The sequence below is a fragment of the Nothobranchius furzeri genome, chromosome 7 (genome assembly GCF_043380555.1).
Source record: "Nothobranchius furzeri strain GRZ-AD chromosome 7, NfurGRZ-RIMD1, whole genome shotgun sequence".
NCBI classification, from domain to species: Eukaryota; Metazoa; Chordata; class Actinopteri; order Cyprinodontiformes; family Nothobranchiidae; genus Nothobranchius; species Nothobranchius furzeri.
Genome location: NC_091747.1, coordinates 27,921,576 through 27,939,793, shown reverse-complemented (window position 1 = coordinate 27,939,793; position 18,218 = coordinate 27,921,576). Strand labels below are relative to the sequence as shown.

The window sequence follows — 18,218 nt, the reverse complement described above, 5'->3', positions numbered from 1 at the left end:
CACACCACGGCTGCGTCTAGAAATTCTGTCCATAAAGGTAATGAACAGAACCGGTGACAAAGGGCAGCCCTGGCGGAGTCCAACCCTCACCGGGAGCAGGTCCGACATACTACCGGCTATGCGGACCAAACTCACGCTCCTCTGGTAAAGGGACTGAATGGCCCTTAACAGAAAGCCACCCACCCCATACTCCTGGAGCGTCCCCCACAGGGTGCCCCTGGGGACACGGTCATAAGCCTTCTCCAAATCCACAAAACACATGTAGATTTGTTGGGCAAACTCCCATGCCCCCTCCATCACCCTTGCAAGGGTATGGAGCTGGTCCACAGTTCCACGGCCAGGACGTAAACCACATTGCTCCTCCTCAATCCGAGATTCAGCTATCGATTGGACCCTCCTCTCCAGTATCTTGGAGTAGACCTTTCCAGGGAGGCTGAGGAGTGTGATCCCACTATAGTTGGAACACACCCTCATGTCACCTTTCTTAAAGTTGGGGACCACCACCCCGGTCTGCCACTCCACAGGAACTGCCCCCGATGACCACGCAATGTTGCAGATGCGTGTCAACCATGACAGCCCTACAACATCCATAGCCTTGAGATACCCAGGACGAACCTCATCCGCCCGCCGGGCCCCGCTGCTGTGTAGTTGTTTGACTACCTCAGCAACTTCTGCCCCTGAGATTGGACAGTCCATCCCCAGGTCTCCCGGCTCTGGTTCCTCCTCGGAATGCGCATAGGTGGGATTGAGGAGCTCTCACCGTCCGACTATAGACCCAGTTGACGTCAGCAGCTCCCCATCCCCACTGTAAACAGTGTGAGCGAGTTGCTACCTTCCTCTCCTGAGGCGCCGGACAGTTTGCCAGAACCTCTTTGGAGCCGATCGATAGTCTTTCTCCATGGCCACACCAAACTCCTCCCACGCCTGAGATTTTGCCTCGGCAACTGCCACTGCTGCACCCCGCTTGGCTATCCGGTACCTGTCTGCTGCCTCCGAAGACCCACAGACCAGCCACGCCCTGTAGGCCTCCTTCTTCAGCCTGACGGCTCCCTGAACCTCTGGTGTCCACCAGCGTGTACGGGGGTTGCCACCACGACTGGCACTGGCCACCTTGCAACCACAGCTAGCAACAGCCGCCTCAACAATCGCAGAGTGGAACAAAGCCCACTCTGAGTCAATGTCCCCCACTGCTCTCGGGACGCGGTCAAAGCTCTGCCGGAGGTGGGAGTTGAAGACCATCTTAACAGGTTCTTCTGCCAGGCGTTCCCAGCAGGCCCTCACTATGCGTTTGGGTCTACCAGGTCTACGCGGCATCTTCCCCTGCCATCTGATCACCAGGTGGTGATCAGTTGACAGCTCCGCTCCTCTCTTCACTCGGGTGTTCAAAACATACGGCCGCAGGTCAGATGATACGACTACAAAGTCTATCATCAACCTGCGACCTAGGCTGCCCTGGTACAAAGTGTACAGATGGGCATCCTTATGTTCGAACATGGTGTTCGTTATGGCCAAACTGCGGCTTGCACAGAAGTCCAATAACGAAACACCACTTGAGTTCAGATCAGGTGGGCCGTTCCTCCCAATCACACCCCTCCAGGTCAAGCTGTCATTGCCCACGTGAGCATTGAAGTCTCCCAGCAGGACAATGGAGTCCCCTGATGGAGCACTATCTAGCACTCGTCCCAGGGACTCCAAAAAGGGTGGGTACTCTGAACTGATATTTGGCCCATAAGCACAAACAACAGTCAGGACCCGTTCCCCGTCCCGAAGGCGCAGGGAAGCTACCCTCTCGTCCCCCGGGGTAAACCCCAACACACAGGCAGAGAGTCTTGGGGCTAACAAAAAGCCAACCCCAGCCCTCCGCCTCTCACCCGGAGCAACTCCAGCAAAGAAGAGTGTCCAACCCCTCTCAAGGACTTGGGTTCCAGAGCCAATGCTATGTGTCGAGGTGAGTCCGACTATATCTAGCCGGTACCGCTCAACCTTTTCCACAAGCTCCTGCTCCTTCCCCGCCAGCGAGGTGACGTTCCATGTCCCAAAAAACAGTTTTCTTGTCCGGGGATCGGACCGCCAAGGCTCCCGCCTTGGTCTGCCACCCGATCCACATTGCACCGGACCCTTCATGCTCCTCCTGCGGGTGTTGGGTCCACAGTTGGACGAGCCCATGCATCCAGTTCAGGCTGGGCCCGGCTGGGCCCGGCCGGGTCCCATGGGCGAAAGCCCGGCCACCAGGCGCTCGCTTACGGGCCCCAACCCCAGGCCTGGCTCCAGGGTGGGACCCCGGTAACCCTCCGGGCAGGGTACTCCGACAACGTTAAATCTTTAATCTTTGGATTAAAATAAGACCAAACAGGTTGGTGTATGAACTTAGATCGATTAATAAGTATCCGGGATATTTATACATTATCTAAGCCTCATAGGTTAATCTGATTGGTCATTTTTCGGAATCTCCAACTGAATAGCAACAGAGTTGATTCCAGTGTGTAGTTTAATTCTCTACATAGTTGGCGAGCATAACCCAGTCGTATTCAATAATCCGGAGCCATTCTTCCTAAATAAAAACGTTATTTCTGTGTTTTATTTTCAATATTTTACTAAAAACGGAAGGTGTCCCACCTTAATTTTCTTCCTCCGGAAACTTCCAGGAGGGAAGCTTTTATGGTGACACCGACATCCAGCATAAACATCCGGCAATTCTGATGCAGCGATAATCCACAGGTCTGTGGGACTGTTTAAAAGACATCCTAACTGCTAAAGTAAGTGAATGTGTTGTTTGATTGTGTGTTTGAGTGTGTTTGACCGTTTATTTGCCCCTTTGTTGAGACACTGCGTCTCCGAGTCAGAGACTCCTTTTCGCTCTTCACGTTAGTGGGAGCTAACCGCTAACAGCCAGCCACCGGCTGGAAAGATGGCACCCGTTCTCCGCTACAGCTTTTAAACACTTATCGTAAGCTTTCGGGAACGTTCAGATTTAGTCTGATCGAACTGCACGCATCTGCTTGTTTAAAACGAACAAGAGTTCTGTTTTAGACAAAATAGCAGTCTCTACTCTAATTTATGATTGAATGTTGTTTTTTATTTATGGGTTAGGCTTTTGTATTTTAGCTAAAGGAGGAAAAAGAAAATGTGAGAAAATATAATATTTTTCTCTTCCATACATTTAAAATGAAGCTTCAGCTGTTAGTGAGATGAACTTTCTACAAACATCATTTCTGCTCCTCCTGGATCCTGGACTCAGGTTGTTCCAGAGACTGAACTGAACTTCAGCCACAAACAGATGAACTCGGTCCAGTTCCTGCTGGTTTCTCACAGATACTTTTATGAACAAGGCTACAGGTTTCATCAATCCAGGTGTTCAGATCTTCAGCTTCTCTCTTCACAATCATCGCACAGTCCTCTCCAGATGCACTGCTTGTTTTAGCATTATTGAGCTCTCCTTTTAACCAAAACTTCATTCTGACAGATGAGTAAAAAGAACAAAATCCATTAAAACTGGAGACTCTGATCCAGAAAAGCCTTGTCAAGTTGATTTTCTGAAACTGACTGAAATATTCACACAATCATCAGACCTGCTGTCCAGTGGAGATCCGTCCACCCAGGTCCAGATGCCTTCTACCTCGGAGTCTGTCAGTCCGATCCAGAAACCGTCCCAAATACCATCCATCACAATGTTTTTCAATTTCTCCACCAGGAACTCCTGAATCAAATCAGATGAAAATGACTCAGAGACGTTTCTGAGCTCAGATGAAGAAACATGATGATGAAATCTGTGAGAATATGAACCTGCAGCAGTGTTTCATACCTGCTCCTCTCTGCTGTCAATCTTTACCAGGTCTGCTCCCAGAGCCTCACAGAAACTTCTGCTCCCTTTCCAGGGTAAGATAATGTTACTGAAATAATAACACTTGTCTCCGTGTTTCTCCCAGTTTCTGTCCGACCTCAGCCAAACATGATCTTAGAACAGATGAGAACAAAGACTGGATTCATCCAGGAGGAAGAAATCTCTGTGGATGTTTGTGTGATTAGGAGGCAGCAGGAGGTGTCTTCTGTCCTGCAGTTACCATCTAACTTCCTGTTTCTGTGGCTCCATCAATGTTTCTTTAACATCATTACAGGACAGAAAGGTCAGGAGGAGAAAACCTCTACTTACATGTCATCTACAGTGGGCTGTGCTACTCAGAATGTTTTAACTGAGAGATCATTAAAAATGTGTATTTATGTTTTCTTACAGCATCAGTGGTGAATATATTAGTTAGTGGTTGGTCTAAACACTCAGGGAAAGAAAATAACACCTTGTTATTAGTTGTATATTGTAAGGAATTAGAGAAAAACATCATATATGATCCAGAAAGTCTCAGATTAAACCATCCTGACAGGCCTGAATCAGACCTCCAGGCTGAACCTTCTGGACTCTTTCAAACCCGACACTCTCACCTGAGATGTGTTTTCTCAGAGCTTCATTCTCCTCACTTAGAACCTTATTGTCCTCCTGTAGAACCTTGTTGTCCTCCTGTAGAGCTCCTTTCTCCTCCTTCAGGGTTTGGAGAGTTTTATTGGTTCTAATTTTATCAAAAGCTGATTAAAGAAAAGACAGAAGTTAAAATCAGATGAAATCAGAATAACAGAGTTCTCCTCTTGTCCTCTAACACATGAAATAGTAAATAAATCAGTCAGAACTCACCGAGTCTGTAGATAATGATGAGAACAGCAGCCAGCAGAGCCCAGAGAAGCTGATTTGACTTCCTGTTTGGTTTTTCATGCTGAGAGGCAGCAGCTTCACCTGAGGAGCATTTAGAGGAGAGCCACATCAACATCTGGACCCACTCACAACATACAACCAACATCTGGACCCACTCACAACATACAACCAACATCTGGACCCACTCACAACATACAACCAACATCTGGACCCACTCACAACATACAACCAACATCTGGACCCACTCACAACATAAAACCAACATCTAGACTCACTCACAACATACAACCAACATCTGGACCCACTCACAACATACAACCAACATCTGGACCCACTCACAACATACAACCAGACTTACGTCTCGGCCCGGCCGCTCCGGTCATCACAGGATCAAGGGCTAGCAGTGCCTACACCACGCTCAGCACAATCCAGACTCTTCTCATGCATCATTCTACAAATGTGGAATGACCTACCAAGCACTACCAGAACAGCGGCTTACTTTTCGACTTTCAAGAAACTACTGAAGACCCTGCTCTTCAGAGAGCATCTTCTTAAGCACCCTCCCTGCACCAGTCCTCTCTCTCTACTGTCCACTCCTTGTTCTCTCCTCTCCATAATTCATCATGCTGCCTCACTGCCACCTACGACTGACTGGAAATTGTTTGTTGTTGTTGTTGTTGTTATTTTTGTTGTTAGCCTCAAGGGCAACATGCCGATTATCACTTGTAAGTCGCCTTGGACAAAAGCGTCTGCTAAATACATAAACATAAACATAAACATAAACAACCAACATCACACCAACTCAGACACACTCAGGATTCTCCTCCAGTTCAACAGGATCAAACGTGATCGTCACACAGACTCAGCAAACGCGTCTGGTTGATTATTTCTTTGTTGTAACGAAGCTTCTTGGTTAAAAAAAAGGCTGATCAGTCACCTTCACCACCAGGTAGAACCTGTAAGAACCGTGCATCCTAACCCCCCCCCCCCCCCCCCCCCCCCGCAAGGACCAGACATGTTTTATTTATCTGTTATAGACCAGAGTGTTTTTACAGTGTAATCAGATGTTGTAGCTGCAGATGTGTCGAGTTTAGTTTTATTCAACACTAAAGGATCTAACTTAGCTTGTTGCAACACTTTAGATCTGTAACAGTTTGTGATGTGAGAGGTTAGCAACAGGAAACGACTCCGTTACCATGGAGATAAGATGTTCTCTGATGCTGATCATCCCAGCTTTACTGATAAGAACCAGTTTACCCAATAAGAACATTTAGATAAACATCTGCGGTTCTGTGGAACTTGACAGCAACGATTCTGAATATTTGATTATTTTTAAAACCAACATCTGGACCCACTCACAACATACAACGAACATCTGGACCCACTCACAACATACAACCAACATCTGGACCCACTCACAACATACAACCCACATCTGGACCCACTCACAACATACAACAACATCTGGACCCACTCACAACTTACAACCAACATCTGGACCCACTCACAACATACAACCCACATCTGGACCCATTCACAACATATAACCAACATCTAGACACACTCACAACATACAACCAACATCTGGACCCACTCACAACATACAACCAACATCTGGACCCACTCACAACATAAAACCAACATCTAGACTCACTCACAACATACAACCCACATCTGGACCCATTCACAACATACAACCAACATCTAGACCCACTCACAACATACAACCAACATCTAGACTTACTCACAACATACAACCCACATCTGGACCAATTTACAACATAAAACCAACATCTGGACCCACTCACAACATACAACCAACATCTAGACCGACTCACAACATACAACCAACATCTGGACCCAATCACAACATACAACCAACATCTGGACCCACTCACAACATACAACCAACATCTGCTCCCGCTCACAACATACAACCAACATCTGGACCCACTCACAACTTACAACCAACATCTGGACCCACTCACAACATACAACCAACATCTGGACCCACTCACAACATACAACCAACATCTGGACCCACCCACAACATACAACCCACATCTGGACCCATTCACAACATACAACCAACATCTAGACCCACTCACAACATACAACCAACATATGGACCCACTCACAACATACAACCAACATCTGGACCCACTCACAACATAAAACCAACATCTAGACTCACTCACAACATACAACCCACATCTGGACCCATTCACAACATACAACCAACATCTAGACCCACTCACAACATACAACCAACATCTGGACCCACCCACAACATACAACCAACATCTAGACCCACTCACAACATACAACCAACATCTGCTCCCACTCACAACATACAACCAACATCTGGACCCACTCACAACATACAACCAACATCTAGACCCACTCACAACATACAACCAACATCTGCTCCCACTCACAACATACAACCAACATCTGGACCCACTCACAACTTACAACCAACATCTAGACCCACTCACAACATACAACCAACATCTGGACCCACTCATAGCATACAACCAACATCTGGACCCACTCACAACATACAACCAACATCTGGACCCACTCACAACATACAACCAACATCTGGACCCACTCACAACATACAACCAACATCTGGACCCACTCACAACATACAACCAACATCTGGACCCACTCACAGCATACAACAAACATCTGGACCCACTCACAACATACAACCCACATCTGGACCCACTCACAACATACAACCAACATTTGGACCCACTCACAACATACAACCAACATCTGGACCCACTCACAACATACAACCAACATCTGGACCCACTCACAACATACAACCAACATCTGGACCCACTCACAGAAAACAACCAACATCTGGACCCACTCACAACATACAACCCACATCTGGACCCACTCACAACATACAACCCACATCTGGACCCACTCACAACATACAACCAACATCTGGACCCACTCACAGCATACAACCAACATCTGGACCCACTCACAACATACAACCAACATCTGGACCCACTCACAACATACAACCAACATCTGGACCCGCTCACAACATACAACCAACATCTGGATCCACTCACAACATACAACCAACATCTGGACCCACTCACAACATAAAACCCACATCTGGACCCACTCACAACATACAACCAACATTTGGACCCACACACTATATACAACCAACATTTGGACCCACTCACAGCATACAACCAACATCTGGACCCACTCACAGCATACAACCAACATCTGGACCCACTCACAACATACAACCAACATCTAGACCCACGCACAACATACAACCAACATCTGGACCCACTCACAACATACAACCAACATCTGGACCCACTCACAACATACAACCAACATCTGGACCCACTCACAACATACAACCAACATCTGGACCCACTCACAACATACAACCAACATCTGGACCCACTCACAACATACAACCAACATCTGGACCCACTCACAGCATACAACCAACATCTGGACCCACTCACAACATACAACCAACATCTGCTCCATCATGGACTCCAGTTAACAGCTTCTGCTGCATGAATTCTACACAAGTTTTAGATAAAATAACTCAGATGTGACTCTAGTTTTTGGTTAAAAACAGGAAGTTATTGACAGCAGACATTAATGTGTTGTTGCCACAGAGACATCGGTCCTCCTGAGTCTTTCTGATGTTTCTGGTTGTTAAAGATTTTCTAAAGACACCAGATGTGTTCAGTATGTTGGTTTGAAGATGTTCTCACCTTGTTCAGAGTTCTGTTGACAAATCATCATCACCACAGTCAGTCTGAGAACACACACACACACACACACACACACACACACACACACACACACACACACACACACACACACACACACACACACACACACACACACAATTTTTAAAATACAGAAACATAAATGTTTGTTTCTTGCAAGAGTTTTAAAATCTTATCTTTAAAATAATAACAGATTTTCTCAGTAAAAGTCAAATAATTAACAAAAATTTGTAGTTTAGTTCAATGTTTTAAAACCAAAGCAAGAAAATCTGAACTAAAATCTAAAAACAAGAATAATTGTAGGAAATTATTAATCAGTGATTTTATTTGTTGTTGACAGAAAATCCTCTAAACTCACCATAAACGTGCCCTCGCTCCTCTGTTTAAGCAGAAGTTCTGTTGGTTTCCTTCAAGCTTCACAGCTTTGTGTTAAAGAAGGAAGAGGAGGAGTCTTCGTCTACAGTAAATCTACTTCTGGTTTGTCCATTAAAGGAAAATTAAACTTGTTATTTGATGGATAAAACCTAATATTGACTTTATTAATGTTATTAATAACCTGACTGTTTAACATCTGGTGTTGTTAAACGAAGCTTCATCCATTTCTTTTACTCGGGTAACAGACAGGCCTTTTCAGTTCTTACAGGGAGGACGTTTTGGGAGGTTTGACCTCGCCTGGTACCAGTCCTAGTCCCCCTTATCAGTAGAACTCCCTTGAGAATGTCCAGACAGCTTTATTGTTTTCGAATTGCACCTGGAGTGTCTTCCTGCCTGAGAGTCTGTGAGAACCTCGAATGTGTGTGTGTGTGTGTGTGTGTGTGTGTGTGTGTGTGTGTGTGTGTGTGTGTGTGTGTGTGTGTGTGTGTGTGTGTGTGTGTGTGTGTGTGTGTGTGTGTGTGTGTGCGTTTATCATTTTGTGTGTCTGCCTTAATAAATACTTTTGGAGGACTTTGTCTGATGAGAGTGAACTGAGACTCGGTTTGGTGTATTCTTTTACTCTCCACTTTGCAAAGTCTAAATTGATGGTTGAATGTTGATCATTGGTATTGGTTTTGACTAATTAATTACTCCCTGTGCTTTGAACTTTCTCTGAGGTAATCCTGGAGCGATAAAATTACCCAACATTATTCTTATTCTGCAGCGCTGAGGTCACAGATTATGTTTCTGTTCTGTTAGGGATTTTATCAATATATTTATCAATAAGCGTGTGTGTGTGTGTGTGTGTGTGTGTGTGTGTGTGTGTGTGTGTGTGTGTGTGTGTGTGTGTGTGTGTGTCTGTGTGTGAGAATGCTTTCATGCATAAGGTAATACATTTGTTAATAGGATTAAAATAATGAAATATAAAATTTCCATGACATAATCCCTCCTGTTTATCCGAATAGGATAACCATACAAAAAGAAAACAACAACACAAAGAACAAATAAGTAAAATAATAAAGAACAAATAAAATAATAAAACACAATAAGGCAAACACGACTGACAATAACATTAAACAGCAGTTTACAGAGATATAAGTGAGATAATGGAAATCAGCTAAATCAACACCATCATAAACTCAAGAAGAGCTATTATATACCGTATTTTCCGGACTATAAGCCGCTACTTTTTTCCCACGCTTTGAATCATGTGGCTTATAATGAGGTGCAGCTTTACTGAAGATCTTCCTTCACCTGCCACTAGGGGGCGCTTTAGCAGAACGTGAAACAGGTGGAAGTCAAAAGTGGAAATCGAAGAAAGTGCTCATATTAATGTAGCACATGCAAGCAGCCGGCACAACGACGAATGTTTTTCAAATCCATACCCCCTCATCATGGTAACTACACGCATGAGTTCATATGATGCCGCATTTAAGTTGAAGGCCATCGATCTGGCAGTAAAGGAGGGAAACAGTGCTGCCGCACGTAAGCTTGGCATGAATGAATCCATGGTTCGGCGCTGGAGACGGCAGCGGGAAGAACTCATTCAAGCCAGCTTCACCAAGGAATGATGACAGCAACACGGACAGCGACACTGTCATCGCCACAGAAAAGGTATACGTGACGAAGCTCTTCTGAGGCTGTTCAACTCCGACACTGAAGAAGAGGACTTTAATGGCTTTAGTGTGCAGGAGGAAGATGAGAGCGAATGACTTCTTCTGGTAGGCAAGTGTGTTTTATTTACCAACCAGGCATGTTTTGTGTGCAGTTTTTATTTTCTAATCATCCAGGGCTTATTAATGCTGTGTCAGCGCTGTTCTTTTCTTCTAAACATGCAAATTACCGGTAATAACGTGTCAGTTCTGTTGTTACTTTAAAACCATCCAGAAATATGAATGCTATTGTGACAGGTTGAAGGACTACTGCATATAAAACTGTTCACTTGATACTAATTCATATCAGTTGATATAAGAACAGAAATAATGTAAATATGGCAAGAACATGGTTAAGAGGTTATTATTTGTCATGTTATATTGATGGTTTGCATGTTATTTAAGAGAACTGCAATCTATACATCAGTGATCAGGTTGGGGCCCGTGACCGAGCGCCTGGTGGGCAGGCTTTCGCCCATGGGGCCGGGCCAGGCCCAGCCCGGACTGGATACATGGCCTCATCCAACTGTGGATCCACCACCCACATGAGGAACATGAAGGGTCTGGTGCAGTGTGGATCGGGTGGCAGACCTAGGCGGGAGCCTTGGCGGTCCGATCCCTGGACAAGGAAAGTGGTTATTCGGACATGGAACGTCACCTCGCTGGTGGGGAAGGAGCAGGAGCTTGTGGCAGAGGTTGAACGGTACAGGCTAGATATAGTCGGACTCACCTCGACACATAGCATTGGCTCTGGAACCCAAGTCCTTGAGAGGGGTTGGATACTCTCCTTTGCTGGAGTTGCTCCGGGTGAGAGGCGGAGGGCTGGGGTTGGCTTTTTGATAGCCCCAAGACTCTCTGCCTGTGTGTTGGGGTTTACCCCAGGGGACGAGAGGGTATCTTCCCTGCGCCTTCGGGTCGGGGAACGGGTCCTGACTGTTGTTTGAGCTTATGGGCCAAATATCAGTTCAGAGTACCCACCCTTTTTGGAGTCCTTGGGACGAGTGCTAGATAGTGCTCCATCAGGGGACTCCATTGTCCTGCTGGGGGACTTCAATGCTCACGTGGGCAATGACAGCTTGACCTGGAGGGGTGTGATTGGGAGGAACGGCCCGCCTGATCTGAACTCAAGTGGTGTTTCGTTATTGGACTTCTGTGCAAGCCGCAGTTTGGCCATAACGAACACCATGTTCGAACCAAGCCCCCACAATGCCGCTCTAAAAATGGTCCCATCCCGGAAGTAAGAAAAATTGCAGTTCCACACTCATCCGCTGGAGGCTGGTGCCAGAAGCGAGCAAATCCTCATTGACTCCCATGTTAAAAATGCTGATTTCACAGCAGATATAAACATGTTTACAGCCTGGTACCAAAACATGTTTTTTGTCTAAATTATCTAGTTTATACTCATGACAACTCTGAGGGGGGTGAATTTTTTTCTCACTCTTCTGTTTAAGTGTATTGAAAGCCTAAAATTCTGTATAATTAATGAGCATCCGACACACGTGACAGCCCCCTCAGACCCACGTGACCACAGAGCTAGCTCCGTGGAAAGGCCTCAGTACAGCCTCGGTGTCTCCTGGAAACTGTTTCGGGATTTTGAGTCTCTGTGCTTGTGAATTCTGTTTTGGATATTATTGGTGCAATTGTTGGACAAAATGACTTGCAGTGGTATTAATTGCACTAATAGAGCATCCAAGGAGTCTCCACTTCATTTTTTTCGGTAAGTTAAAGTCTATATTCGTATTTTATGTCACTGCCGCCTTTAAACTAGCTGAGTTCACCAAAGTAGCTAGCTAACTATCAGTTTAACATGTAGCATGTACTGTTTAACCATGAAATTTAAATGTAAAATACGGTAAAATAATTAATAGGGCATATTTCGATGGGTAAAACCCAGTGCATTTAAGATAAAAAATGGGTTGCAATATGACGGAGCGCTTGGAGTGAGACTTCTGTGTCCATTCTTCCATCCGGTAATCCCCAGCGGTCAGGCCGGGCAGCCTGACCGATGCGGCACCTACTTGCTGCGCCTAGCTGCTGCGCGGTCTGACCGCTCGTGGAGTTTTTCATGTCTGACTTTAACCACATCTAATGCTGTATTACGGCGTGAGCGCAACAGCGACAACTTAATATCGATGTGTAAGCAGCCTGAGTGGTAGGGTGTTTTCATCTGAACCCTTAAAATCTCCAGCAGGCTATGCTGCACTGTTGACGTGTTAGCGCGTGGCGCTAACAACTTAGCGATGTGACATGACTCTGAGAAAGCGTAAAAACACGGACGCTTCTTCTGAAGCGGGAAAATAACTTCTTCTTAAGCAGAGCAGGATGTCGCCTCGGCTCGTTCACGGCCGAGCCGGACTGAGCTCGATAACATTGACCAAGCACAGCCACTGGGTCGTTGGAGCTGTCACCAGGCCTGCTGAAGGAACACCAGCAGGTTTCATCAGAGTCGTAATGTTGGTTTTTGTTGGGGACCCCCTGTACTTTAAGGCTCCCTCCTGCAGTCTTCCCCTATTAAAATTTAAAATGTGTAACTTTATGTATTGGGATGAATGACTAATATTCATGTTAAACTAAAACGTTAGGCATTTAGGGGGAAAAAACAAAATAATAAAAATTATACAGATGTCATATAAATCAAACTGTAATTAAACTATATATTTTCAAAGTCTCGATTCTGGATAAAATCCAACAACATATGCTTTATAAATAGCAAACACTACACATGGCTTTTACTCACACATGCATGCACGCAAGAGTCACAAAGTGGAAAAGTTTGGATTTAGTTTAAGTTGCATGATTTGTGTTTTGCTGTTGACATGCTTATTTTGTGTTTTGAATGGTTTTTTTCTCCCTTTGTGGTACCTCCCAGAGACACTAATTGGAACAAGTGGGAACAGGTGTGGAATGGCCACAGGTGCAATGGAGGTATAAAAGGAACTGAGGAGAGAGTTCAAGAGAGCAGCAGACACCTGAGACATGCATGAGGTCTGAGAGTGAGAGACGCCCCTGGACGGTGACGTCTCTGGCAAGGACACGAACGCCTGACCACCCGGGAACGCAGAATGGCACCTGGAGCACCGTCCCGGGATGTGGACAAGCGACCAAGTGTGGAGGATTGTGAGTTGCCCTCACCTCCCCCATGTGAGTGGTGCGATGTTGGTGCTGTGCCTCTGCATCTTGTTAGGGCCTTGGGCCGAGGAGGGCGCGGCGTGTCCAAGGAGCGGAGCTGTGCCACGGGGCTGCAGAGAGACTGGCGGTGTGCGCAGCAGCCAGCGGGAAGAGGACGACGCTGGAGCCATGGCGGCAGCACAGACAGGTTGCTGCAGAAGGACGACGCTGGAGCCATAGTGGCAGCACAGACAGGTTGCTGCAGGAGGTTGACTTTGTGCCTGTCAGCCAAAGGACAAGGTGGGGCAGACTGGGTCCCAGCTAAGTGGGTCAACATGGGTCAGCTGGAGCCAAGAGGTGGCTCCTTGTATTGGACACTGTCCCACCCCGGTGCTGCACAGGATGTTTTAGACTGTTTTTAGGACTGCTTTTATGTTTTTACTACTTCAGCCTCTAAAGGACTTGAACTTTTCTGTTTACCTGTATTTTGTTGTTTTTCAATAAAGAATGACAAATTATTTAAGTTTGGTTTTTGTTGCACACAAATATAGATCTGTAAAAAATATCTACAAAGCTAATGTTTACATAACAAGTATAATTGGGTTTTGCAATACAGCACTCTGTTTTTAGTAAGATTTTTAAACCAAGTAAAGTTAAAGAACACATTTCTATTGGCTGCTAAGAAACTGTTGGGATTTAAAATGGGCCTGTTGTACAAATAACTTGTAAATGATTGTTCCTCACTTTGTAGTCTTAACCAAAGAAATTCCAGTAATTGAGCAAAAACATGTATTTTTTACACTACATTTTATAAAACAACAGGGCACAAAGTGTCGACACATAAAAAAAAAACGTAAAATATTAAAAGGTTGTCTCCGAGGGTCTCTGCAGCTCTCTGGGCACCACGCCTCACGTAGCTGTCTCCGATGATCCAAATGGCTATGGAGAAAAAATAACAGGTTTGTCATAATTGTTTAAAGTACAAAACCATACATGAAGTGGTCAAGACAGGTATTTGGAACGTACACGCTGCGTTGTGTAGCTGATGTTGGAGACACACAGGCTGCCATGGTGACCTTTAAACAGATCTAAGGAAAAAAATGTAATAAAAGAATGAAACTTAAAAACTCCCAGATCTCATGTCATATTTACTAATCAGCTATTGCTGATTTATTGTTTAGATCACAGTGAGTTACACTAATTCTAATATATTTTTATTTCTATTACACATACATAATTTTTAACTGTTATTTTCACATGACTGTTATCAGGCTCTCTTGTTCTGGTTCTCATAATTCCCTACCTAACCCTACCCAAGAATGACTTCCCCTGTCCCGCTGGGAGGGTTGGAGCCTGTGGTGGGGTGCTGAGGGCCGGCTCCAGCCCAGGAATGAGCTCTCCTCGCCGGCCGAGAGGGTTTGAAACACCGCCATCCTCTCCTCTGCTGGCTGGAGACCATGGCGTGCTGTTGTTCTTTCTGTTATGGTTACCGGTGCTTGTCTTGCAATGTGAAACACTTGGTCTCAGATTTTGTAAGAAAAATAATAAAATGTCCCCCCAAAATACGACTTATTTTCTCTTCATTATACATTTAATGGCTGGTGCGACTCAGGAGCGATAGTCCGGAGAATACGGTACTGAAAACTTGCTCAAAGCAAAATGTTTTCATTATGGAAATAAATTATAAACCTACCGATTTAATACTTTTTTAATCCAGGTACTTTTCAAGAACAGGCGCCGAAAACCTCCACCTAAACATCATGTTAGGTTCAGGTCCATGGGTGTTCCACAGTTAGCTCCGGTAGGGTTGAAGCTAGGTGGCTACATCCGTTAGCTCGGCTCCCACCTCGGCGTTAGCCAGGGTTAGCTCGTAGGTAGTTTGCCCGGGTGTCGTCACTCGATCCCAGCCTTACAGCCCCACCCTCAGCTCCTCCTCTCTTCCTTTTATGGAATTGTCTGGGCTGGATGGAACCTGTGACACGGTCAAAATGGCGGTGGTGGCCACCTCCCATTATAGACAAAAAACGTGTTATTGGAGCCTATGGAATCGTTTTGTCCAGTATGTACAGTCTATGGTTTGAACATAAGGATGCCCATCGGTACACTTTGTACCAGGGCAGCCTAGGTCGCAGGTCGATGATAGACTTTGTAGTCGTATCTTCTGACCTGCGGCCGTATGTTTTGGACACCAGAGTGAAGAGAGGAGTGGAGCTGTCAACTGATCACCACCTGGTGGTGAATTGGATCAAATTGCAGGGGAAGATGCCGCGTAGACCTGGCAGACCCAAATGCATAGTGAGGGTCTGCTGGGAACGCCTGGCAGAAGAACCTGTCAAGACGGTCTTCAACTCCCACCTCCGGCAGAGCTTTGACGGCGTCCCGAGAGAAGTGGGGGACATCGACTCCGAGTGGGCCTTATTCCACTCTGCGATTGTTGAGGCGGCTGTTGCTAGCTGTGGTTTTAAGGTGGCTGGTGCCAGTCGTGGTGGCAACCCCCGTACTCGCTGGTGGACACCAGAGGTTCGAGGAGTCGTCAGGCTGAAGAAGGAGGCCTACAGGGCATGGCTGGTCTGTGGGTCTCCAAAGTCAGCAGACGGGTACCGGATAGCCAAGCGGGGTGCAGCAGTGGCAGTTGCTGAGGCAAAATCTGAGGCGTGGGAGGAGTTTGGTGAGGCCATGGAGAAAAGACTATAGATCGGCGCCAAAGAGGTTCTGGCAAACTGTCCGGCGCCTCAGGAGAGGGAGGCAGCAACTCGCTCACACTGTTTACATTGGGGATGGGGAGCTGCTGATGTCAAATGGGTCTATAGTCGGGCGGTGGAAGGAATACATTGAGGGACTCCTCAATCCCACCTGCGTGCATTCCGAGGAGGAGCCAGAGCCAGGAGACCTGGGGATGGACTGTCCAATCTCTGGGGAAGAAGTTGCTGAGGTAGTCAAAACAACTACCCAGCGGCAGAGCCCCGGGGGTGGACAAGATTCGTCCTGGGTATCTCAAGGCTATGGATGTGGTAGGGTTGTCGTGGTTGACACGTCTCTGCAACATTGCGTGGTCATCGGGGGCAGTTCTTGTGGAGTGGCAGACCGTGGTGGTGGTCCCCATCTTTAAGAAGGGTGACCTGAGGGTGTGTTCCAAATACAGGGGGATCACACTCCTCAGCCTCCCTGGAAAGGTCTACTCCAAGGTACTGGAGAGGAGGGTCAGATCGATAGTTGAATCTCAGATTAAGGTGGAGCAATGTGGTTTTCATCCTGGCCGTGGAACTGTGGACCAGCTCTATCCCTTTCAAGGGTGATGGAGAGGGCATGGGAGTTTGCCCAACCAATCCACATGTGTTTTGTGGATTTGGAGAAGGCTTATGACCGTGTCCCCAGGGGCATCCTGTGGGGGACGCTCCAGGAGTATGGGGTGGGTGGCCTTTTGTTAAGGGCCATTCAGTCCCTTTACCAGAGGAGCGTGAGTTTGGTCCGCATAGACGGTAGTAAGTCGGATCTCTTCCCGGTGAGGGTTGGGATCCACCAGGGTTGCTCTTTGTCACTGGATCTGTTCATTATCTTTATGGACAGTTTCTAGGTGCAGCCGTGGTGTGGAGTGTGTCGAGTTTGGTGGCAGGAGAATCTTGTCTCTGCTTTTTGCGGATGATGTGGTCCTCCTAACTTCATCCAGCTCTGACAGAGTGTGAAGCGGCTGGGATGAGGATCAGCACCTCCGAATCGGAGACAATGCTTCTCGACCGGGAAAGGGTGGCTTGCCAACTCTGGGTCGGGGGAGAGGTCCTACCTCAAGTGAAGGAGTTTAAGTATCCCGGGGTCTTGTTCACGAGTGAGGGTAGGAGGGATCGGGAGATTGACAGGCGGATTGGTTTGGCATCTGCAGTAATGCGGACGCTGAGCCGATCTGTCGTGGTGAAGAGGGAGCTGGGTCAGAAAGCCAGGCTCTCGATTTATCGGTCAATCTACCTCCCAATCCTCACCTATGGTCATGAGTTTTGGGTAATGACCGAAAGAACGAGATCGCGGATACAAGCGGCCGAAATGAGTTTCCCCCATAGGGTGGCCGGGCTCAGCCTTAGAGATAGGGTTGAGGAGCTCGGACATTCGGGAGGGACTCGGAGTAGGACCGCTGCTCCTTTCGATCGAAAGGAGTCAGTTGAGGTGGTTTGGGCATCTGGTCAGGATAACTCCTGGACGCCTCCCTGGGGAGGTGTTTCAGCCATCTCTTGCCGGCAGGAGGTCCCCGGTTCGACCTAGGACACGTTGGAGAGGTTACATCTCCAATCTGGTCCGGGAACGCCTTGGGGTCCTGCCGGAAGAGCTGCTGGAGGTGGCTGGGGAGAGGATGGTCTGGAGCTCCCTATTTGGAATGCTGCCCCCGAGACCTGGATAAGCGGAGGAAGACGACGCAAAAATTCTACAATTTATAGCAGTTCCTGTAAAGAGATTGGGAAGGGTTAGCAAAACCATATAATATACAGAAAACATCAGTTGAGTTATTGAAACATCAGATGAATTTAATTTAAAGCTTCAAGTTGCTGACGCGTCTTTCTGTGA

General features: G+C 46.7%; 1 protein-coding gene across 1 annotated transcript; it reads right to left on the bottom strand.

Moving 5' to 3' along the window:
- Positions 1 to 2,348: 2,348 nt before the first annotated feature.
- On the bottom strand, positions 2,349 to 8,550 carry LOC129162166 (C-type lectin domain family 4 member E). The gene is made up of 6 exons (XM_070552856.1): positions 8,476 to 8,550; positions 4,682 to 4,780; positions 4,435 to 4,575; positions 3,803 to 3,954; positions 3,570 to 3,697; positions 2,349 to 3,456 (listed from the first exon to the last, which is right to left on the bottom strand). The coding sequence occupies exons 1-6, from the start codon at positions 8,504 to 8,506 to the stop codon at positions 3,264 to 3,266; spliced, it is 744 nt and encodes a 247-aa protein (XP_070408957.1). The 5' UTR covers positions 8,507 to 8,550; the 3' UTR covers positions 2,349 to 3,263.
- Between the last annotated feature and the right edge of the window lie 9,668 nt (positions 8,551 to 18,218).